Genomic DNA, 24230 nt, shown 5'->3' on the forward strand with positions numbered 1-24230 from the left:
CATAGTGCAATTAAGTTAGAACTCAGAATACAGAAACCAACCAAGAACCGCACAGCTTCATGGAAACTCAACAACTGGCTCTTGAATGTTGACTGGGTAAACAATGAAATGAAGTCAGAAATAAAAAAGTTCTTCGAAACCAATGAGAACGAAGACACAACATGCCAGAACCTCTGGGACACATTTAAAGCAGTCTCTAGAGGAAAGTATATAGCAATAAGTGCCCATATGAGGAGAATGGAGAGATCCAAAATTGACACCCTATCATCAAAATTGAAAGAGCTTGAGGAGCAAGATCAAAAAAACTCAAAACCCAGCAGAAGACAAGAAATAACTAAGATCAGAGCTGAACTGAAGGAGATTGAGACACGAAAAACCCTTCAAATAATCAATAAATCCAAGAGCTGGTTTTTTGAAAAGATCAACAAAATAGACAGACCACTAGGCAGATTGATTAAAAATAAAAGAGAGAACAACCAAATAGATGCAATAAAAAATGATAAAGGGGAAATCACCACAGATTCCACAGAAATTCAAACCATCATCAGAGAATATTACAAACAACTCTATGCGCATAAACTAGTAAACCTGGAAGAAATGGATAAATTCCTGGACTCCTGCATCCTCCCAAGCCTAAACCAGGAGGAAGCTGAAACTATGAATAGACCAATAACAAGGTCAGAAGTCGAGGCAGCAACTAAGAGCCTACCACAGGAAAAAAGCACAGGTCCAGACGGGTTCACAGCCGAATTCTACCAGACACACAAAGAGGAGCTGGTACCATTCCTTCTAAAACTATTTCAACAATCCAAAAAGAGGGAATATTTCCCAAATCATTTTACGAGACCAACATCGTTCTGATACCAAAACCCGGCAGAGACCCAACAAGAAAAGAAAACTTCAGGCCAATATCCATGATGAACATAGATGCAAAAATCTTCAATAAAATATTGGCAAGCCAAATGCAACAGCAAATCAAAAAACTTATTCATCATGATCAAGTAGGATTCATCCCAGGGATGCAAGGCTGGTTCAACATACGCAAGTCTATCAACGTAATTCACCACATAAACAGAACCAAAAACAAAAACCACATGATTATCTCAATTGACGCAGAGAAGGCATTCCACAAAATTCAACAGCCCTTTATACTAAAAACCCTCAATAAACTCGGTATCGATGGAACGTATCTCAAAGTAATAAAAGCTATTTATGACAAACTAACAGCCAATATCATACTGAATGGGCAAAAACTGGAAGCATTCCCTTTAAAATCTGGCACTAGACAAGGATGCCCTCTTTCACCACTCTTATTCAATATAGTTCTGGAAGTTCTAGCCAGAGCAATCAGGCAAGAAAAAGAAATAAAGTGTATTCAAATAGGAAAGGAGGAAGCCAAATTGTCTCTATTTGCAGACGACATGATAGTATACCTAAAAGACCCCATCACCTCAGCCCAAAAACTCCTGAAACTGATAAGCAACTTCAGCAAAGTCTCAGGATATAAAATCAATGTGCAGAAATCACAAGCATTCGCCTACACCAATAACAGACTTAAAGAAAGCCAAATCAAGAACAAACTGCCATTCACAATTGCTACAAAAAGAATAAAATACCTTGGAATACAACTCACAAGGAACGTGAGGGACCTCTTCAAGGAGAACTACAAACCACTGCTCAACGAAATCAGAGAGGACACAAACAGATGGAGAAACATTCCATGTTCATGGTTAGGAAGAATTAACATCGTGAAAATGGCTATACTGCCCAAAGTAATTTACAGAATCAACGCTATCCCCATCAAGCTACCATTGACTTTCTTCACAGAACTGGAAAAAACCACCATGAACTTCATATGGAACCAAAAGAGAGCCCGCATAGCCAAGTCAATTCTAAGCGAAAAGAACACAGCGGGGGGCATCACACTACCGGATTTCAAACTATACTACAAGGCTACAGTAATCAAAACAGCCTGGTACTGGTACCAAAACAGAGATATAGACCAGTGGAACAAAACAGAGGCACCAGAGGCAGCACAACATATCTACAACTATACAATCTTTGATAAACCTGACAAAAACAAGCAAGGGAGAAAGGATTCCCTGTTTAACAAATGGTGTTGGGAAAACTGGCTAGCCATGTGCAGAAAGCAGAAACTGGACCCCTTCCTGACACCTTACACTAAAATTAACTCCAGATGGATTAAAAACTTAAACATAAGACCTGGCACCATAAAAACTCTAGAAGGAAATCTAGGCAAAACTATCCAGGACATAGGAGTAGGCAACTACTTCATGAACAAAACACCAAAAGCATTGGCAACAAAAGCCAAAATAGAGAAATGGGACCTAATGAAACTCCACAGCTTCTGCACGGCAAAAGAAACAGTCACTAGAGTGAATTGGCAACCAACAGAATGGGAAATAATTTTTGCAGTTTACCCATCTGACAAAGGGCTGATATCCAGAATTTACAAAGAACTTAAACGGATTTACAGGAAAAAACCAAACAAGCCCATTCAAAAGTGGGCAAAGGATATGAACAGACACTTTACGAAAGAAGACATATATGAGGCCAACAATCATATGAAAAAATGCTCATCATCACTGGTCATCAGAGAGATGAAAATCAAAACCACATTGAGATACCATCTCACGCCAGTTAGAATGGCGATCATTAAAAAATCTGGAGACAACAGATGCTGGAGAGGATGTGGAGAAAAAGGAACATTTTTACACTGTTGGTGGGAGTGTAAATTAGTTCAACCATTGTGGAAGACAGTGTGGCGATTCCTCAAGGCCTTACAAATAGAAATTCCATTTGACCCAGCAATCCCATTACTGGGTATATATCCAAAAGACTATAAATCGTTCTACTACAAGGACACATGTACACGAATGTTCATTGCAGCACTGTTTACAATAGCAAAGACCTGGAATCAACCCAAATGCCCATTGATAATAGACTGGATTGGGAAAATGTGGCACATATACACCATGGAATATTATGCAGCAATCAGAAATGATGAGTTGGTGTCGTTTGTAGGGACATGGATGAATCTGGAGAACGTCATCCTCAGCAAACTGACACAAGAACAGAAAATGAAACACCGCATATTCTCACTCATAGGCGGGTGATGAAAAATGAGAACACATGGACACAGAAAGGGGAGTACTAAACACTGGGGTCTATTGGGGGGGAAAGGGGAGGGCCAGTGGCAGGGGTTGTGGGGAGGGATAGCCTGTGGAGAAATGCCAAATGTGGGTGAAGGGGAGAAGGAAAGAAAAGCACACTGCCATGTGTGTTCCTACACAACTCTCTTGCATGCTCTGCTCATGTACCCCAAAACCTAAAATCCAATAAAAAATTAAAAAAAAAAAAGAAAGAAAGTTTTTTTCTTTCAGGATGTTGAATATCGGCCCCCACTCTCTTCTGGCTTGTAGAGTTTCTGCCGAGAGATCTGCTGTGAGTCTGATGGGCTTCCCTTTGTGGGTAACTCGACCTTTATCTCTGGCTGCCCTTAGCATTTTCTCCTTCGTTTCAACCCTGGTGAATCTGACGATTATGTACCTTGGGGTTGCTCTTCTTGAGGAATATCTTTATGGTGTTCTCTATATTTCCTGGACTTGGATATTGGCCTGCCTTGCTATATTGGGGAAGTTTTCCTGGATAATATCCTGAAGAGTATTTTCCAGCTTGGATTCATTCTCTTTGTCACATTCAGGTACATCTATCAAACGTAGATTAGGTCTTTTCACATAGTCCCATATTTCTTGGAGACTTTGTTTATTCCTTTTTACGCTTTTTTCTCTAATCTTGCCTCCTTGTTTTATTTCATTGAGTGGATCTTTGACTTCTGATATTCTTTCTTCTGCTTGGTCAATTCAGCTGTTGAAACTTGTGCATGCTTCGCAAAGTTCTCGTGTTGTGTTTTTCAGCTCCATCAATTCAGTCATATTTCTAAGTGTTCCATTCTCGTTAGCATTTCGTCAAATCTTTTTTCAAGGTTCTTAGTTTCTTTGCATTGGGTTAGAACATGTTCTTTTAACTCACAGAAGTTTCTCATTACCCAGTTTCTGAAGTCTGATTCTGTCATTTCATCACACTCATTCTCCATCCAGCTTTTTTACCTTGCTGGTGAGGAATTGTGATCCCTTGTAGGAGGAGAGGTGTTCTGGTTTCGGGTGTTTTCCTCCTTTTTGCGCTGGTTTCTTCCCATTTTGTCGATTTTTCCACCAGTCATCTTTGTAGTTGCTGATCTTCAGATTGGGTCTCTGAGAGGACATCCAGTTGATGATGAAGTTATTTCTGTTTCTTAGTTTTTCTTCTAACATTCTGGCCCCTCTGCTGTAGGACTGCTGAGATCCACTCCAGGCTCTGCTTGCCTGGGGATCACCTGCAGCAGCTGCAGAACAGTAAGGGTTGCTACCAGTTTCTTCTGCTATTTTTGTCCCAGAATGATGCCCGCCAAATGTCAGTTTGATAAGTCCTTTCTGAGGTGAGTCTTTGGATATATGGTGGTCAGGGAGCTGCTTAAGGAGACAGTCTGTCTCCTTTATAGGAGCTCAAGTGCTGAGTTGTGAGCTCCATTGTTCAGAGCTGCTGGGCAGGTATGTTTAAGTCTGCAGCAGCAGAACTCATAAACTGCCCCTCTTTTTATTTTCCCCCAGGTGCTCTGTCCTGGGGAGTTAGGGCTTTATTTATGAGTTTCCATTGTGCTCCTGCCTTTTTTTCAGGAATGCCATGCCCAGCAAGGAGGCAGCCTAGTCACTGTCTGCCTGCACAGGCTTTGCTGAGCTGCTGTGGGCTCTGCCCTACTGCTGTGTGAACTTCCCTGCAGTCCTGTTTATATGGGTGTGGTTAGTACTGCCTTGGCAATGGTGGCCCACCTCTATAATGGCAGACTCTCTCTAGTGATGGGTTGCCTTGGCAATGGCAGGCTGCCTCAGCAATGACAGAGTACCTCCTTAGGGGTGGAGTGCCTAGGTATTGGTGGACGCCCCTCCCCCACAGAGCTGGATTGTCCCGGGTTCAGCTGTGCTTGCCATGAAACTCTCAACCCAGGGCATTTCCAATTGCTGGTTTTTTTGGGGGGGGGCGGAGGCGAGTGGGACCTGCTGAGCCTGATCAGCTGGCTTTCTGCCTCAGAGCCTTTTTTTTTTTAAGTTGAATGGTTGACTCTCTCCCAGGTGTTCCAGTTGCCTGTTGAAAAGGTGCCAGGATCTGTGTGATTTCCCATGCTGCTACACACTGCACCAGCTGAAACAATGGCGCTGCCCAGGAATCTCTGGCCTGGCTCCCTGTTTAATCAGATGAGTGGGCGACTCTGTCTCTTTGGAGCTCCAATTGCCTGCTCAAAAGGGCAACCAGACCAGTGTATTTTGTACAGAGAACTGCTGCGCTGGGGCACAGGCTAAATAGCTGCACCGGCCAAGATAGCTGTGCTGGTGACCTGTGGGGCTCCTCCACCTGGGAATCTCCTGGTCTGTGGGCAATAAATATCCATCTGGAAATGCAGCGTCCACTCACCCTTTGCACTTTCACTGGGAGCTGCAATTCTGAGTTGCTCCTAAACTGCCATCTTGGATCCCTTGAGTTATTTCTTTAGTCTTGACATTTATTTCAATTTATTTTATTATTGAAATGCTCTGTTGCCCAGGCTGGAGTAGAGTAGTGTGATCTTGGTTCACCACTACCTCCACCTTTCGAGTTCAAGTGATTCTTCCACCTCAGCCTCCTGAGTAGTTGGGATTACAGGTGCCCACCACCATGCCAGGCTGATTTTTGTATTTTTGGTAGAGACAGGGTTTCACCATGTTAGCCAGGCTGGTCTCAAACTCCTGACTTGAAGTGATCCACTCACCTTGGCCTCCCAAAGGGATTACAGGCATGAGCCACTGCACCCAGGCTTGACTTTTATTTTTATTACACTGTTGTTCAAGAGTGTGTTTGGTATGATTTTCATTCTTTTGCATTTGTTGAAGATTGTTTATGTCCAATTATGTATTAAATTTAAGGCTATGTGCCATGTGGTAATGAGAAGAATGTATATTCTGTTGATTTTTTAGGTGGAGACTTCTGTAAAGGTCTATCAGATCTGGTTATATGCTGAGTTTAGGTCTTGAATATCTTTGTTAATTTGCTGCCTCAATGATCTGTCTGAGACTGTCAGTGAACTGTTGAAGACTTCCACTATTATTTTGTGGGCATCTATATCTATTTGTATGTCTCTAAGAACTTGCTTTATGAATTTGGGTGCTTCTGTGTTGAGTGGATATGTATTTAGAATAGTCTTCTTATTGAATTTAACTCTTTACCATGATGTAATGTCCTTCCTTGTCTTTTCTGATCATTGATAGTTTGAGATCTGCTTTGTCTGAAGTTAGGAATAAGAAACAAACTAAACTAAATTTGCAAGATTACTGTATTTTAATGCAGTTGGCTACTAGAGTTATTATCATTGGGTCAATTAAAAAAACACATGAGTACTTTGGTTAAAAAAAGATGTATTTGTTTCTTTTCAGTATTTAAAGATATAACCATTCTCCACTGTGTATTTAAGGGTGACTTTGAATTACTACAAGTAATAACTAAAAAAGCTAACTATATAAAATGTGTAAGCTAACAAAGCTTTGATTTTTAAAAAATAGTCTTACAGTAAAATGTGAGATATTTACTGAATAAGTAATGAAATGAGTATAGTTGATCCTTAAACAATTATGATGACACTTGAGACATGACAAGGTTATCCAAGGTCACCCAGTGTGCAGTAAAGCTGAGCTTCAATTCCAGGCCATCTAGTGGCAGTTCTAGTTCTTTTTCCACTTCTAGGTGATGTTTCCTGTAATATTTCCACTTATCCCCAACATCCAGTTATCCTTAATGGTAATTAATGTAGAATCCCAAGACTTCATGAATATGTGCCCTGTTGTTTTTCAATTTAAAATCACTTAAAATCAGTGTCTTTGACTTCTGTTTCTGTATTGAATGGAGGATCTTGCTGGCACTACTCATTTCTAGAGGCCTTCATTTGTTGACTTGTAGTAGCAGTTTTTGTGATTGGATGTTGGCCAGCAAACCAGGGGTCACCCTCATGGGTGGGACTGTAGCTTTTTTCCTGCTCCAGTGTTGGCCACTTTGTTTGATCAGGTTTGTATATATTTTCATTCTTTTAATAAAAGGGCCTATTGCTTGAAGTTTGAAAATCTTTGGTGTAGGGAACTCCCTACATTTTCTCTATTAGCCCTTACTTCCTTCTGACAAATGACCTGTTTTACTAGTCGTGTGTCTATATATGTCTAGCTTTTCATCCTCCTCAGAGGAAACAATGCCCTCTTCTCTAAAACCCAACCTTTTGCTGGTATCTTGATCCCAGTCTCTTCCTGGTTTCTTATGGACGTGTCCTTATAGCAGTTTCTTCTTCCAGTGTGTCTCAAGCAAGTACCCTAGAGGCAAGTTTCTTCAGCTTATTCCTTGTTTAAAAATCAAGACATTTTACTTAGTCACATAAATCTCAATTTGTGCTTTCTTTTAAAAATTGAAAGGATGTTTTAGCCGTGGGTTCAACATTCCTGCAAGATAATTGTCCACCAGTGCTATAAGCCAGTTGTTCTTTAGATGGGATCTCTCCTGTAAAATTAGTTGCAGCCCTTCTCCAGTCACACAGTAGCCCATATGCCCTTTTACTAGGCCCTCCTCACTCACTTGGGTAACAGGCTTAACACCAGAGGACATTTGAATTTGCAAGCTCTATTAGCATTTTGGATGTCAGGTCCTTGCAGCATAATAAGAGATATATTCTACTTCATTGGCAAGGCATTGTAGAGCACTTCCAAGATACATAAGATATTTAATCACTTAGATTCACCTCATATTCATAAAAATATATTTCTTCTAGTATGGTATGTTTATACTTTGTGAATCTCCTTCATTGATTCTGCCTTTGCCTCAAAAGGAAATGTACAAATATTAACACTAAAAACAATACAAACTCAGGGTATAGAAAAACAAAAATACACATGTATAGTGAATTTTTCTTTGTCTTCTTTCTTTGTCTCCCAAGGTAACCATCCTCTTGGTTGCTAATATTATCATTTAATTTTTACTTCTCTGAAAAAAGCACTGTGAGATAAGGGACATATTTAAGTCAGATATAGAAGAATATAGTTTCAAATTGTAAGAGGAACATATGCAGCCCCAGTGCCCATTGGCAGGTTGCTGTGGACCAGGGGCTATTCTCCTTGACTGGCTTGCATGGATGCAGTCACAAGGGGTGCCAGAAAGCAACAGCACAGTGTAAGAGGGAGTGTTCATGCCCCTTTGTGTTTGATTCAGAAAGCTTGAATTTCACAGACAGGATCAAAAAGCAACTTTTAAAGAATTGACAAAAATTTATCATATAAACTGGCATAAAAATTTGCAGGCCCTGAGACCTGGTTTTGTCAGAATGCTCAGAGGGAATAGGTCTTTCTAGGGTGAATGTGCATGAAACCAAATTCCTGACAATTCATAGGCTGATTAACAGCATTTAATGCTCACTTTTGGTTTCCATTTTTAAAATGTTGCTTTGTTTAGATCTGTGGTGCAGGTTTCTGTTGGCAGATGATCATGGGAAGCCAAAATAAAACCCTAAGTTTCAGCCATGGGTATACAATCTCTACCCAAAGGGTCTAAAAGGTCAAGTGCATCAACTGAAGAGAATCTGGAGCCTCCATTTCTATGGCAGGAGCAGCCATGCTGGAGGACCTCATTATTTGGTGTCTCTGGCTAACTTCCCCAGCCTGTGTATGGGGGAACATTCCCAGGAGTTGCCTTAGAGACTATTTCTTCCGACTTGCTGATGGCTACAGCATTTCTCTGTCTTTCATCAATACTCTGTTTCTTTATATATTTTACTACCTACATCCTGACTCTCTTTATAGTTCTTGTAGGCCTGGAAGGGACCAAAGGGAGTTTTCTTTCTTTTACAATTACAAAAATACTACTTGCTTTCTGAAATTAATCAATGAATTAATTCAAACTGTGTAGAACTGTAAAAAGTAAAAGGTGATTTCCTTTGCTCCTGTACCCACTCTTTCAAGCATACATACTCTTTTCTTACCTTTCTATTTTTATAAATTTACCATGGAGAAACAGAGAACTGCACAAAGAGTTATATGCAGGATATTTACTACAGTACCCTTTACAGTAGTGAGAAAGTAGGTAACTAAATGTCTGACAATGACTTTCTCTTCCATTACCCTCCTTGAGCAGAGACAGGGCATGGGCCCAACCCTCCACGGAGATAATAAGAGCTCCCAGATGCTCTGTGTCCTAGACCATCTTATACACAAGGCAGTGGTCAGATAGTCTTTCCAGACCAAGATACAGATGATTAGACCTGCAGCTGCATGTTTAATCACCTGTCTTGACCATTGTCACTGGGATAAAATAGGTGACCATGGCCCACAAATACTCCTGAAGGCTTTGGCTCAATATTGCTTTTTAATACACTGCTCAAATTATTTCCTTTATGACTTCATACCCTTATCTGTTGCCTATGGTATAGTTTTTTCCAAATTCATCCATGGACCTTTCCTCAATGTGGGCTTAACTAGACTACATGTGGCCTTGCCTTGTATTATGATTTATTTTACACCTTTTATTTGTGGGTTGTTGTTGTTGTTGTTGCTCTTTGATGATAATGTCTCTGGCTTAGGGAGGAGTCCTGGAAGCTGGAGCATAGATGCAGGGTAGCCTTAGCTGCACCAGTAACTCCTCCTGCACAAATTGTGCTTTTAGCTTTGGTGGTAACAAACATAAACATTCTGTTGTTTTCCAATCCTTATTTTGTCTTTTTTTCCATAAAGTGGTCAGCTATAAAGGTTCCTCTGATTCTCCACCTTCACGTACTCTGTTTCTTCTAACTTGCCATAACACAATCTTTCTCTCCAAATCAGTGAATTCTTCCTTTGGTTTCTGCACTCACACTATGTTTGTGAGTACTGATTAAATAAATATAACACAGCTACTCTAAGTAATATTAAGCAGGAACACTATGCAAACATTTATATACTGACATGGAAGTTTATCTTTAGTGGAAAAAACGAGTTGCAGAATAGTAAATTCATAGAAAGTCTAGTCTTACCTCTGTTTAAAAGAAAAAAAGAATACTCCACATACACACAAATATTAAAACAAAAGAACAAAACTGTGTGTAGATAACACAAAGATATGCAGAGCGGGGGGGAAGCCTACAAGATAACAGCCTCGACCTATCACATTGGTTATCTCATGGTCCTTATTGTGAATCCAAATGATGTAAAGCATTCATCAAAACATATGTATGTATACAGAATATTTTTCCAACAATTTTAAGGAGTTTATGAACTCCTCTATGTATCCACTTAGTTTTATTTCTCTGGAGAGCTGTGACTAACACATTCATTGTCTTTTTTTGACTGTGTTGCTGCAGCTTCTTAACTGGACTCCAGAGCCCTCCTGGAACAATTTCCATTCACAGATAGCTGCCCAATTATTTTCCGTGGGTGATAAGAGCTGAGATCTCTGTCTCCACATCTTGCTTATGTCAGTTATACAGCTTCTTAATACATTGACATTTGTAAAGGCAAGAATATCTTGGATATACTTTGCTGTTTTCCTCCTTTTTGCGCTGGTTTCTTCCCATCTTTGTGGATTTATCCACTTGTCGTCTGTGTAGTTGCTGACTTTTCGATTGGGTCTCTGAGTGGACACCCAGATTGTTGGTGATGAAGTATTTCTGTTACTTGGTTTTCCTTCTACCAGTCTAGCCCCTTCACTGTATGACTGCTGAGGTCCACTCCAGGCCGGGCTTGTCTGGGTTGCACCTATAGCAGCTGCGGAAAAGCAAAGGATGCTACCAGTTTCTTTTTTTGCTATCTTTGTCCCAGAATGATGCCTGCCAAATGTCAATCTTTTGGATATAGAGGGGTCAGGGAGCTGCTTGAGGAGACAGTCTGTACTTTTTAGGAGCTCAATTGCTGAGCTGTGAGCTCTGTTGTTCATTCAGGGCTGATAGGCTGAAAAACCCCCTTTTTTTCTCAGATGCTCTGTCTGGAGTGGGGGTTTGAGGCTTTTCTTGTGAGTGTCCGCCTCGCTGTCCTGCCCAGCTAGGAGGCAGTCAAATCACTATTTGCCTGCAGAGGCTCCACCCTGCTGGTGTGAGGTTCGCCCTGTTGCTGCAGGCTCTGCCCTTCTGCTGCGGTCTCTGCCCTGTTGCCACGGTCTCCACCCTGTTTCCACGGGCTATGCCCTGTAGCAGAGTCTCTCTGTTGTACCAGGTTGCTTCGGCAACGGCAGGCTACGTCAGCAATGGGCATGTACCTCAGTGGGGGCTGATTGCCTCGGTAATGGCAGACGCCCCTCCCCCGTGGAGCTGAGCTTTAAGAAAACCTCCTCACTGGGAGGCTTTGGAATCGCCGTTTTGTTTGTCGCACTGCGCTAGCCCAAACACTTTGTCCCGGGGATTTCCTGGGCTGGCTCACTGCCCAAGTTCCGTTCAGTCTCAAGTTTAGCCCTCCCAGGTCTCAGTTTGCCGGTTCAACAGGGCACCCGTAACAGTGCGCTTTTGTATGGAGCACTGTGGAGCGCCTCTGTGCTCCAGCGCAGGCTGGAGCCGCACGGGCTGCCGGCTACACCAGCCGAGACCTCTGCCTGGCATCCCGTGTCTCTTTTATAGCTGGGAATTTTCCCGTTCTGTGGGCAACTAAGATCCGTCTGGAAATGCGTCCCCGACTCACCCTCTTCACGCATCCAGCGAGAGCTTCAATCCTGGGTTGTTCTCACAGCGCCATCTTGAGTCCTCCCTCCAAGAAGTTCTTAATAAAATTGCTTCCTAAATTAGACTGTCTCCAAGCCTCAACTCAAGAATATGATTAATGATTGTGTTTGTTTCTACCTTATATTATTGTGTTACCTCACACCCAGCTGGATTATAAATTCCTGATGCTTCTTTTTATGCTTAATAAATACCACCAAATACCCTTAAGCTGACAACACTAACTACATACAGCACATGGACTAGTGGAGACATTTTACTATCCAATGCTAAGCACCATGGAAACTGATATTAACACATTTATAAATGTTTCTTTGACCCAAATTTAGATGTATATATAACAATATCTTATGTTTATTTTATTTTCATTGTGGTTTTATAAACTTGGAAATCTTTCTATTTACTATTAAAGTGTTGCCAATATAATTTCTCAGATAGTTTATCCAAGATGAGTTATAGTTAATAAAAATAATTTGAAAATATAAGCTGTCATTGACAACATTCCTCAAACATAAATATAATTGGTCAGTTCAATGAAAAAGTCAAACTGTTGATCAACTTGTTGCCCTATAATTTTTCACATGTTTATTACATTCCAGTGATACAGGCCTTAATTAAATATATTCTATTTAATCCATCATTTCCAGAAAATAGCAAGGACTTATAGATTGTTTTTCTTATTTATTATAAAATTGTCCTGAAAATTGATCTTTTTAAACTTCAATAAACTAAAGAAAAAGGATGAATGTCCTCATTCTCTTTCATTACATTTCTTGCATATGTTCACCTCTCCCTAGAAAATTTATAGAAGAAAAAGTGACTAATATAAATATTGGTTGGGGATTTTTCTAGATGTATATAGGTAATCAAAATCCTTTCCAATTCCATTCTAATAAGAAGATGGTCAGTTTGTGGCATTGTGCAGAATACAGAATTGCATAAATCCAGGAATGTTGTTGAATGGAAAACACTGTAAATAAAAGAAGGTTAAAAGGAATACTTAGACCAACACTACCTGTGTTTAGAGTGTGCATTTCTGATTTCTACAATACATAGGTTAGTGTCTCCAGACCACCGGGGTGTTCAAAAACAACAATGGAGAGCTGTTTGAATTATTTCAAAGAGTCTGATGGAATTGTACATGAGTACTTTCTCATATCATTTTGCAGCAATACAATTTGGCTCCTACTAAGAAATTATGAATCAAAACTGTGTATTTAAATAAAGATTAAATAAATTATTATTTCAAAAACAGAATTTATATGAGCAAAAATTAAAAGGATCTTTGAAATAGAGAAAATTGAGAAAAATAAGAAAAAAACATGTTTTGATCTTAGAAAATTTTCCTGATACTCAGTAAATTATTATTTTTATTCAGCTGTCAATTATTTTTTATGATCTTTCTTATTTGACACTTGATGATCCTATTATCCTCATTTTACAGGTTAAAAAAACACACACAGAAAGTAATACAGGTCAAGGTCATATTCTTAAGAAATTGCAGAACTGGAATTCAACGCCTATTTCTCATCCCAGAGTAATAACTTGAAATTTTATGTTGAGATTATTATTTTCATTAAAGTCAGAAAATTTCTGTAAGGAGAAAGAGAACTCAAAGGTAGTCCTAGGTGGAGGAAATGGAAGCAAAGAAGAAAGAATAGTTGAATAATGGGAGAGACTGAGGACCACAGACCTTGCTTACTGAAAAAATCAGAGTGATAATGAGATATCAGAAAATCAACCATTCCAAGTCTTGCCCTGTGACCTTGACCCAGATTTCTCAAAAAGGCACAATTCTTGCCAAAAGTTAGAATTAATTATTTCTTGTACAAATGAATTTTTCAGGTGGGCCCCATTGCACTCTAAGATGGGTGATTTGGGTCACTAAACTGGCTGTTCACTTACAGCAAAAGATCTTCTTAAATGTGCTGTTGAAAGCAGAGGTTAAGGGAGAAAAGCCAATTCAAGGGAGAAGACATTCCAGGTACTCTGGTGTCATGATTGTCATGGAGTTTTTGTCCCTGCAGATTTCATGCCCCACCTTGCCATGTCCCCACTGGATTCATTCCCTACTTCCCTATGGTCTATGATGATGATCTCATGACTGTAGATTTTCTTTATTAACTTTGGAGTCATTTGAGCTGGAAAGGATATAGAAATCTGGGATATTCTAGTATAAAGTCTTGATTTCCAGGTGGAGAACCTGAGGCCAGAGAAGGTAAGGGATTGTCTCAAGATAGCACAGCTCGCTGGTAATACATCTTGCTAACAGTAAGTTAAATACATGTACATATTTGTATTTCTGTGGTATCACTTATAACGTCTCCTTTTTTGTTTCTGATTATCTTTATTTGGGTTTTCTCTCTTCATTTCTTGGTTAGTCTCACTAATGGTTTATCAATTTTTTTATTTTTTTAAACCAAATGTTTGTTTCATTTATCTTTTATATTGTTTTGGTATTCTATTTATCTCATTGTTTTGGTATTCAATGATTCTGCTATAATCATTGCTATTTTTTTATTTCTGCTAATTGTGAATTTCATTTGATCTGGCTCTTCTAGCTCTTTATTTAGAATTGTTATTTTCTCTTGCTGAGTTGATGCCTGTATCATTATATAATGACTTTTATCATTTTTATTGTTTTTAATTTAAAGCCTGTTTTACATAATTAGAGCTAATTCTGCTTGCTCTTGGTTTCCATTTGTGTGAAATATCTTTTTTCAATGCTTTGCTTTCAGTCTGTACATGTCTTTACAGATAAGGTGAGTTTCTTATAGACAGCTTATGGTTGAATCATGTTTTTTTACACTCATCAATGTATGCCTTTTAAATGCAGGGTTTAATTCTTCTATGTTCAAAGTTAGTATCAATAGGTGAGGTTTTGTTCCTGTCATATTATTAATTGTTGTCTAGTTGTTTAATACACTCTCTTTTCTTTATATTTTATTCCCTGTTCATTTTTGGTTTGGTGAAATTCTGTAGTAGTGTCATTCAATTCCTTTCTCTTCCTCCTTTTTATTATTGCATTAACAATGAGTTTTATGTTTTTGTGTTTTCATGATGGTGAATACCATTCTTTTGCTTCCAAGTTTAGAACTTTTTTGATCATTTCTTATATTTCCAATCTAGTGGTGGCAAGTTCTATCAGTATTTGCTTGTCTGGGAAAGACTATTTCTCCTTAAGCTTAATTCTTACTGTATATAGAATTATTGGCTTGTAATTTGCTTGTTTTTTCTTTCAACACTTTGAATGTATCATTTCACTACCTTCTTACCTGCAAGTTTTCTGCTGAGAAGTCTGATGTTATTCTGAAGTAGTTTCCTTTGTAGATGACTAGATGTTTTCCTCTTGCCAATTTTAGAATTTGTTCATTCACTTTGATTTTAGACAGTCTAATAATAATAGGCCATGGCAAACTCATTTTCACATTGTATTTTTCTGAAGTTCACTGAGCCTGTTTTATCCATATGTCTAAATTTCCTGATAGACTTGGGAGGTTGTTGCACATTATGTCATTAATAGGTTTTCTAAACTTTTTTCCTTAGGAATACCAGTAATTTATAATTTCAGTCATTTTAGGTAGTCTCAAAAGTCTTGAAGGCTTTGTTTATTCTTTTTTATTTTTGTCTGACTGGATTATATTTTAAAACCTATCTTCAAGTTCAGATTCTTCATTCTGCTTAATCTAGTCAATTGTTGAAGCTTTCAAATGTATTTTGTAATTCTTTCAATAAAATTTTTAGTTCCAGGATTACTGTTTTTTTTTAAGGTATCTATCTCTTTGGCAAATTTCTTGTTCATAGCTTAAAATGATTTTCTGATTTGTTTGTATTGATTTTCAGATTTCTCTTGAATTTCATTGAGCTTCTTTAAAATCAATATTTTGAATTTTATCTGGAACTTGGAGGATTTATTTGTGTTTAGCATTTGTTCCTGGAAAATTTTTGTGGTTTTTTTGAGGGTGTGGTTTTGAGGGTGTGTGGGTTATCTAGCTTTTTCATGTATCCTGTGTCTTTAGGTTGTTTTCTGCATATCTGGTGTAACAGTTCTTTTTATTTTTGAATTTCCTTTAGTTAGGGGAGAATTTTTTTCTTAAAGATGTGACAACTCTGTTGGTTGGGTGTAGCCTTCTGGTTTTACTCCTGGGTGTATGCAATAGTGAAAATGCTGTATGATTTATTTGGCTATCCTCAGTGTGTAAGGTTACAGTTATTTATTGGGGCACTGGTGAACTTGTGCCCCAGTTTCAGTGCCAGATGCATCCATCTTCAGATTAAGTGATGGCGAATTAAGCATGTCTATCTTTGTGATCTGGGGAAGCATATCCTGAAATCTGTGTTGGTAGATCCAGGAAAATCAGTTCTGTATCCTCTGAATGATGTTCCAGGATGCTAATTGTAATAGCACTGTACTGGGTAAGTGAGTGGGTTATTTTGCTCCTGGGTTGCTTGGGAGTAGTGGATGATGGTGGTGGCAGTGGCAATAAGATGTCCTTCTAGTTTCCACACACTGTACTTTTGTGTTGGAAGTGGTTGAAATGGACTACTCAAGTCAGCCTCCAGGCCAATAGATGATACTTGAAGGTTGGAGCTAGCCAAGCTGGTAGCAGTATGCCAACCTTTGTGCTCTGGAAGAAGTACTCAGGTGTCCCAGGTGGTGGATTGAGCTGTGGAATATCCAGAAGCCTGAATCCTACAGTCTCATGGAGTTACTAAAGCTGGGTGGACCCAACCAGGCAATCTTTCTCTCAGGTTCCCTAACAGGGTGGGCATGCACCAGCTGTTTTTGTGACTGGGGAGTGAAATGGTCCTCAGTCCCCTGGAGAAATGCTTGGGTGAAAGTGACCACTGCTATGTTGATGTTCTGCCACTGGGGGAATGGTGCCGGTCCCTGTAGTTACTGCTTTGACCAGTGAGTTGGGGGCTGTGCCCCTCTCATGCCCCAGTCCCAAAAGGTGTTTAGTCAGTCCCAGCAGTTCTCACCCAGTAATTCAGCCCCAAGCCACAGGAGCTACTGTCAAGCTCAGTACCAAGTATCTAGAGCAATTATTATCCCAGTCAGGTCTGGGATAGTTGCCCAGTTCCAGAGCCAGCAGCTGAAGTTCTTGCCATGTTTGCTTCTCAGTTCTGGTTGTGACAGCACTTTACCACTCAAACCCTGGTCTGCAAGCCACAACCCAAGTCTCCCTAATGCCTAAGGCTGCTGTTGTTGGTTCCCAGGATTATGCACGGTTTTATAAGCGCTAGGATAAAAAAAATGGTGCCTTACTGTAGCTGCGTAAGTCTGAGGAAGAGAGTAAGACACTCCCTGGAGTAGTTCCTTCTCACAATATCCCAGCTACTCCCTAAGTTAGATTCAAGGATTGGGAGGGCCTAGGTGTTGGCCCACATCCTAGATTGTATAATTTCATCAGTGAGAAAATGGACCCACAGAAAGACATTCACATATCCTTTCTTTTGTTTTTTTGGAGGAAGGGAGGAAGGGGGGAGGGAGGGGAGGGAAGGGAAGGAAGGAATTCAAGCAATGAGAGAGACATTGCTGACCTGGATCTAGAGGTTTACAAGTTGATTTCTCTTTTTTTTTTGAGTGAAGGAAAGAAGAAAAAAATGAGTAAAGGAGAGGAAGAAAGAGGAAGAGAAAGAGAGAGTGAGTGGAAATATTGCTTTATTCTTAAAAAAAATGGGTATTAATAATGGCTAATCAATGTTTCATTTAAACCTATGAGTACGTGTGATGTGGTATTGACTAGAATGCTTATTTTGTGTATTTGAAGCGGAGAGCTCTATAAATATTTATTAAGTTTACTTGTTCCGGATCTGAGTTCGAGTCCTTGATATCCTAATTAATTTTCTGTCTCATTGTGTCTAAGTCTCTATGTATCTGGGTGTTAGGATCGTTAGCTCTTGTTGTTGCATTGATCCTTTTGCCACTGTATCTTTGTTCCTTTAAAACCTATTTTATCCAATATGAGAATTGCAACTCCTGCTTTTTATTTATTTATTTTTGCTCTCCATTTGGTTGGTAAATCTTTCTCCATCCCTTTGTTTTGCGTCTTTGTGTATCCTTACCTGTGAAACAGGTCTGGATGTAACATGCCGTTGGGTTTTGGCTGTGTCTTTTGATTGGGGGATTTAGTCGATTTAAATTTAGGGTTACTGCCCTTTGATGTTAACTGGCTGTTTTATCCATTCATTGGTGTAAATTCTTCTTTATGTTGGTGACCCTTTCTTATACTGGGGATTCACTCCCAGTTTTTTACCATTCCTGGCCATACAGGCTGCCTGTTTTACTTCTTCTTTTGAACTCCCATGTTCCTTCTTGGGTAATATATTTAAAGCTTCATTGTTGTTTTGGTTCTTCAAAGTAGGTGAGGCATGCTGAAAGTGCTTCTAATCAGCCATCACTTGACCCAACAATTTCTCTTCTGAGACTTTATATGAAGATGATTATACATGTACATAAGGATGTACACATATGTATTTTCATTGTGTTAATACCTTTTAGAGGTCTCTCAAATAATCTTATTGCTTCACTTAAATTCAAAAATCAAGTTTAGATTCTGTGGAGCTGAAATGCTCACTAGCTGCCTCATCATTGGCTCTATGGTTATCTAATTTTTTACAAGGGCATCAAAAGATTCAATGAGGAAAGGATAGTCTCTTTAATAAATAGTGCTGGAAAACTAGATTTTATCATGCAAGAAATGAATTTGAACCTTTATCTTACATCATATATAAAAATCAACACAAAATGGATTAAAGACCTAAATGTCAGACCTGAAACTCTTATAGGAAAACATAGGGGAAAAGCTCTTTCACACTGGCCTTTGCAATGATTTTTTGGATATCACACCAAAAGCTCAAAATACAAAAGCAAACATAAATAAATGGAACTAGATCTAATTAAAAAGCTTCTGCACAGCAAAAGAAGCAATCAGCAAAATTAAAAAGTAACCTGTAAATTGGGGGGAAATGTTGCAAACTATATATCAGATAAGAGTTAATACCTGACATTTTTAAAAGTCATAATATTTATTTATTTTATTTTATTTTATTTTTTTGAGATGGAGTTTCGCTCTTGTTACCCAGGCTGGAGTGCAATGGCACGATCTCAGCACACTGCAACCTCCACCTCCTGGGTTCAAGCAATTCTCCTCAGCCTCCCGAGTAGCTGGGACTACAGGCACGTGCCACCATGCCCAGCTAAATTTTGTATTTTTAATAGAGACGGGGTTTCACCTTGTTTGACCAGGATGGTCTCGATCTCTTGACCTCATGATCCACCCACCTCGGCCTCCCAAAGTGCTGTGATTACAGGCTGAGCCACCACGCTTGGCCCTACAGTCATAATATTTAATAGCAAAAACATTAAAACCTGATTTTTAAAATGAACATAGGACCTGAGTGTACATTTATCCAAAGGGGAAATAAAAATGGCCAACAAGTATATGAAAAGGTGCTCATCATCACTGATCATCAGAGAAATGCAAATCAAAACCACAATGAGATACCATCTCATACCAGTCAGAATGGCTACTAGTAAAAAGTCAAAAAGTAGGACCAGGTGCGGTGGCTCACACCCGTAATCCCAGCACTTTGGGAGGCCAAGGCAGGTGGATCATGAGGTCAAGAGATCAAGACCATCCTGGCCAACATAGTTAAATCTTGTCTCTACTAAAAATACAAAAAATTAGCTGGGCATGGTGGCGCGTACCTGTAATCCCAGCTACTCAGGAGGCTGAGGCAGGAGAATTGCCTGAACCCAGGAGGTGGAGGTTTCAGTGAGCCAAGATCACGCCATTGCACTCCAGCCTGGGTAACAAGAGCAAAACTCCATGTTAAAAAAAAAAAAAAAAAAGTCAAAAATTAACAGATGCTGACAAGGTTGCAAAGAAAACTGAATGCTAATGCACTGTTGATGGGAGTATAAATTAGTTTAACCATTGTGGAAAGCAGTATGGTGATTCCCCAAAAAGCTGCAAACAGAACTACCATTTGATCCAACAATCCCATTACTGAATATATCCCCAGAGGAACAGAAATCATTCTACCATAAAGAAGCATGTACACGAATGTTCATTGCAGCACTACTCACAATAGCAAATACATGAAATATAAATTTCTATCAAAGAGAGACTGGATAAAGAAAATGTGGTACATGTACACCATGGAATACTATGTAACCATGAAAAAAGAATGAGATTATGGCTTTTGTGGGAACATGGATGAAGCTAGAGGCCATTATACTTAGCAAAGTAACACAGAAAAAGAAAACCAAATACCACATGTTCTCACCTATAAGTGGGACCTAAATAATGAAAATTCATGAACACAAGGGACCAACAGACATTGGGGCCTTGTGAGTGTGCAGGGTGAGAGGAAGGAGAGGAACAGAAAAAAATAACCATTGGGTACTAGGCTTAGTATCTGTTCAACAAACCTGGGTGACATGACTTTACCTATATAACAAATCTGCACATGTATCCCTGAACCTAAAATGAAAGTTAAAGAAAATCAACAATGAAAACACAGTATGGCATCCTAGGTTCTTGCCATTTTTCTACATATAATATTTACCAGTACCTCTGTTCTCAAAAACACAATCACCTTTTAGGGTTTAATCTACCTGGGTTCTAATCATGGAAACTGACTTTTTAAACTGTATTCAGTGTCAGTGACACTGTCTCAAACAGATCACTTGGTGGTGGCTGACCACAATGGCACCAGAAGTCCAGGAAGTAAAGGTTGTACTTCTTCTCTCTACCTAGCTATTCTTGTGACCTACAAAGAGTCACTTACATATTCTTGCTTCTATCTTCCTTATAACAATAGCAATATCTACCCAAATATTGTTCTTACTAATGTAAATGTGTTGCCCCATTTATCACCCTCTTGAGGGCCTCTTTGATTTCCTTGTTCCTCAAACTATAGATCAGAGGGTTTAACATGGGGATAAGAGTAACATAGAATACTGAGAGCACCTTGTCCTGCTTCATGGAATGGCTAGAGCTGGGATGCATGTACACAGAAAGGGCTGTGCCGTAGAAGAGAGTCACAGCTACTAGGTGGGAGGCACAGGTATTGAAGGCCTTGGCACTACCTTTGGTTGACATTTTCAGTATTGAAGCTACAATAAAACCGTAGGACACCAGGATAACAAGCAAAGTGCCCAAGCCAACAAAAATAGCTACCAGAAAAACAGTCATTTGGCTGATAAAGGAATTAGAGCAAGACAAGGAAATAATCTGAGGTATGTTACAGAAGAAATGTTGGATGATATTTGGCCCACAATAGTAGAGATTAAAGCAAGGAACTGTTTGAACTAAGCCACTAACAAATCCACTCCCATAGGCTCCAGCCACCATCTTCCAACAGATAGCAGGGACCATGGTGGCTGAGTACTGCAGAGGACTGCCAATGGCCACATATCTGTCACAGGCCATGACAACCAAGAGGCAGCACTCAGCCAGACCCATCCAGGACCCAACAAAATACTGAGTGGCACAGGCAAAGAAGGAAATTGTCTTCTCATCTTTTAAGAAGTCTGAAAGCATCCTTGGGCTGATGGTAGAAGAATAGCAGATGTCTATAAATGACAGGAAACTGAGAAAAAAGTACATGGGTGTGTGCAGGTGAGAGTCCATCCTGATGAGGATGATAAGGCCCAGGTTCCAAATCAGGGTCACAAGGTAGATTGCCAGGAAGACTAGAAAGAGGATGAGCTGAAGCTCTTTGTCATCTGAGAGTCCTAGGAGAACAAACATGGTCACAGAGGTGTGGTTTCCACTTATGTTCATGGATCTGCTTGATGTCAACTGCTGAGAAAAAGAAATGAGAAGGAAATGGGTTTATTCCACCCCCCAAAAAAAGAAACACTATTTTTTTAGTCATGAAGCTGGCTAAATATAAAAACTTGAATCATCAATGTTGAGTTAATTTGTGTCTTTCATATATATACAATCATGAAAATTTACTAAAAAAAATTTTTAGATAGCTGTTATGCTGAAGACAGTAAATAAGCATCATTAGTATGATACCAACTAAAACATCTTAGTTTCATGTGTTCCTGTTTTACAATACAGGAGACTTTGAAGATATGCGAAATTAAGAAAATTCTGTCATTTCTCTCTACAGTTGACTCTTGAACAACATGAATTTAAACTATGCAGCTCTACTTATACACGAATTTCTTTTCAATAAGTACAGTAGAAAATAGAGATCCTCAACAATTTGAAAAAAACTCACAGATAAACGGCATAACCTAGAAATACCAAAAATATTAAGAAAAATGTACATCACAACTTCATAAAATATATACAGACATTAGGCTATTTTATTATTATCATAAAATATACAAAGATCTATTATAAAAAGTTAATTATTTTTAAAAAATTATGATGAACAGACCATTTACTGGCTCACAGTACTGGAGGATGGGAATTCCAAGATCAAGGGACTAACATCTGGCAAAGGCCTTCTTGCTGTGTCACACAATGACAGAAGAGCAAAGGGAGTGCAAGAGAGAGAGTAAAAGAGGGCCAAGTTCCCCCTTTTATAATGAACTATCTCCCTTGACAATGGCATTAATCCATTCTCTCCACCTTCATGGCCTAATCACATTTCACTGAGCCTCATCTCCTAACACTGTTGTAAAAGTTAAAATTTATCAAAAGTTACATACAGACACTTAACCACTCATGAAACCATTCACAAATGAAGAAATGTAAGCAAACATAAAGATGCAGTATTAAATCATAACTATATATAATTAACTGCAGTACATACTTTACTGCTATAATAATTTTGAAATTATCTCCTGTTGTTATTGCAGTGAGCTCAAGTGTTGAGAGTATCTGTTTAAAGTGCTTTGTGAGGCTAGTCATCCTCATGTGGGAAATTCATCTCTCCAAAAACTGCATATAGCAGTAAAAATTCTCTTTCATGGTTCTCACATATTTTTCATTGCGCTTAGTACAGTATCATAAACCTTGAATAACACCATGGGACACGTACAAAGTGCTACTAGTGACACTGGAAGTGCTCCCAAGAAGCAGAAAAAATTGTCATGATATGACAAGAAAAAGTTGAATTGTTTAATATATATCACAGATTGAGGTCTGTAACTACAGTCGCCTGCCATTTAAAGATAAATGAAACCAGCACAGGGACCATTGTGAACAAAAGAAAAGGAAATTCATGACGCTGTTACTGCAGCTACTCTAGCAGGTACAAAACTCTTATACTTTTTGTGAAATACCTTTTTATGTCATACTGAAAATGCAACTTTTATGTGGGTGCAGGATTGCTATATGAAAGTCATACCTATAGACTCTAATATGATTCCAGAAAAAGTGAAGTCATTATATGCCAGCTTAAAGCAAAAGGAAGATGAAAGCTGGAGAATTTAATACTGGAGAATTCTAAAGCTGGAGGCCACAAAAAGACATTTATTAATAAAGAAGAGAAGCAACATCAGGATAGACTAACTTGTTTTGTGCAAACACAGTTGAGTTTATGATCAGGACTGCCCTTATCTATAAAGCTTGCAAAGAAAATATAAACACCAGCTGCCAGTCTTTCAGTTGTACAAAAAGAAGGTGTAGATTATGAGAATGCTTTTGCTGGATTAGTTCCTGAGTGGATCCTTTGAAGTCAGGAAGTATTTTGCCAGTAAGGGACTTCCTTTTAAAAAAAAATTTTAATATTGGACAATGCCCCTGACAACCCAGAACCCCATGAGTTCAACACCAAAGGCATCAAAGTGGTCTACTTGCCCTCAGAAACAATGTCTCTAATTTAGCCTCTAGATCAGGGGGTCACAATGACCCATAAGTCTTATTACACATGGTAAATTGTCAACACTGTGGAAAAGAATCCCAACAGAGAGGACATTAAGAAAGTCTGCAAGAATTACACCATTGAAGATGCCATTGTTGTTACAGAAAAAGCTGTGAAAGCCATCACGCCCCAAACAATACATTCCTGCTTGTGAAAACGTTGTCCAGCCATTGTGCTTGACTTCGCAGGATTATGACAGAGCCAACCAAGAAAATCATGAAAGATTGTGGTCATCTAATAATGGTGAGGGGGGTTTCAAGACATGGATCTCAAAGAAATTCAAAAGCTACTGAACACCACGTCAGAGAAATTAACAGAAGACAGCTTGATGGAGATGAGTGTTTTCAGACAAGTGCCAGATAATGAAGAGGAAGACATAGAAGAAGCAGTGCCAGAAGACATATTGATGTTAGACAATTAGGCAGAAGGGTTCCAATTACTCAAGACTGCTTTTGACTTCTTTTATGACATGGACACTTCTATGATACAAGCATTGAAACTAAAGCAAATGGTGTAAGGTTTGACAACATATAGAAACATTTTTAGAGAAATTAAAAGGCAAAAAAAGTGAGGCAGAAATTATGTTGTATTTTCA

At 39.0% G+C, this 24230-nt stretch overlaps 1 protein-coding gene across 1 annotated transcript; it reads right to left on the reverse strand.

Annotated features, from left to right (window-relative positions):
• Positions 1 to 19665: 19665 nt before the first annotated feature.
• Positions 19666 to 21628, reverse strand: LOC100407563 (olfactory receptor 5A1-like). The gene has a single exon (XM_035264359.3). The coding sequence runs from the start codon at positions 21592 to 21594 to the stop codon at positions 20656 to 20658; it is 939 nt and encodes a 312-aa protein (XP_035120250.3). The 5' UTR covers positions 21595 to 21628; the 3' UTR covers positions 19666 to 20655.
• Between the last annotated feature and the right edge of the window lie 2602 nt (positions 21629 to 24230).

Source organism: Callithrix jacchus, chromosome 10, assembly GCF_049354715.1.
Source record: "Callithrix jacchus isolate 240 chromosome 10, calJac240_pri, whole genome shotgun sequence".
Classification (NCBI taxonomy): Eukaryota; Metazoa; Chordata; class Mammalia; order Primates; family Cebidae; genus Callithrix; species Callithrix jacchus.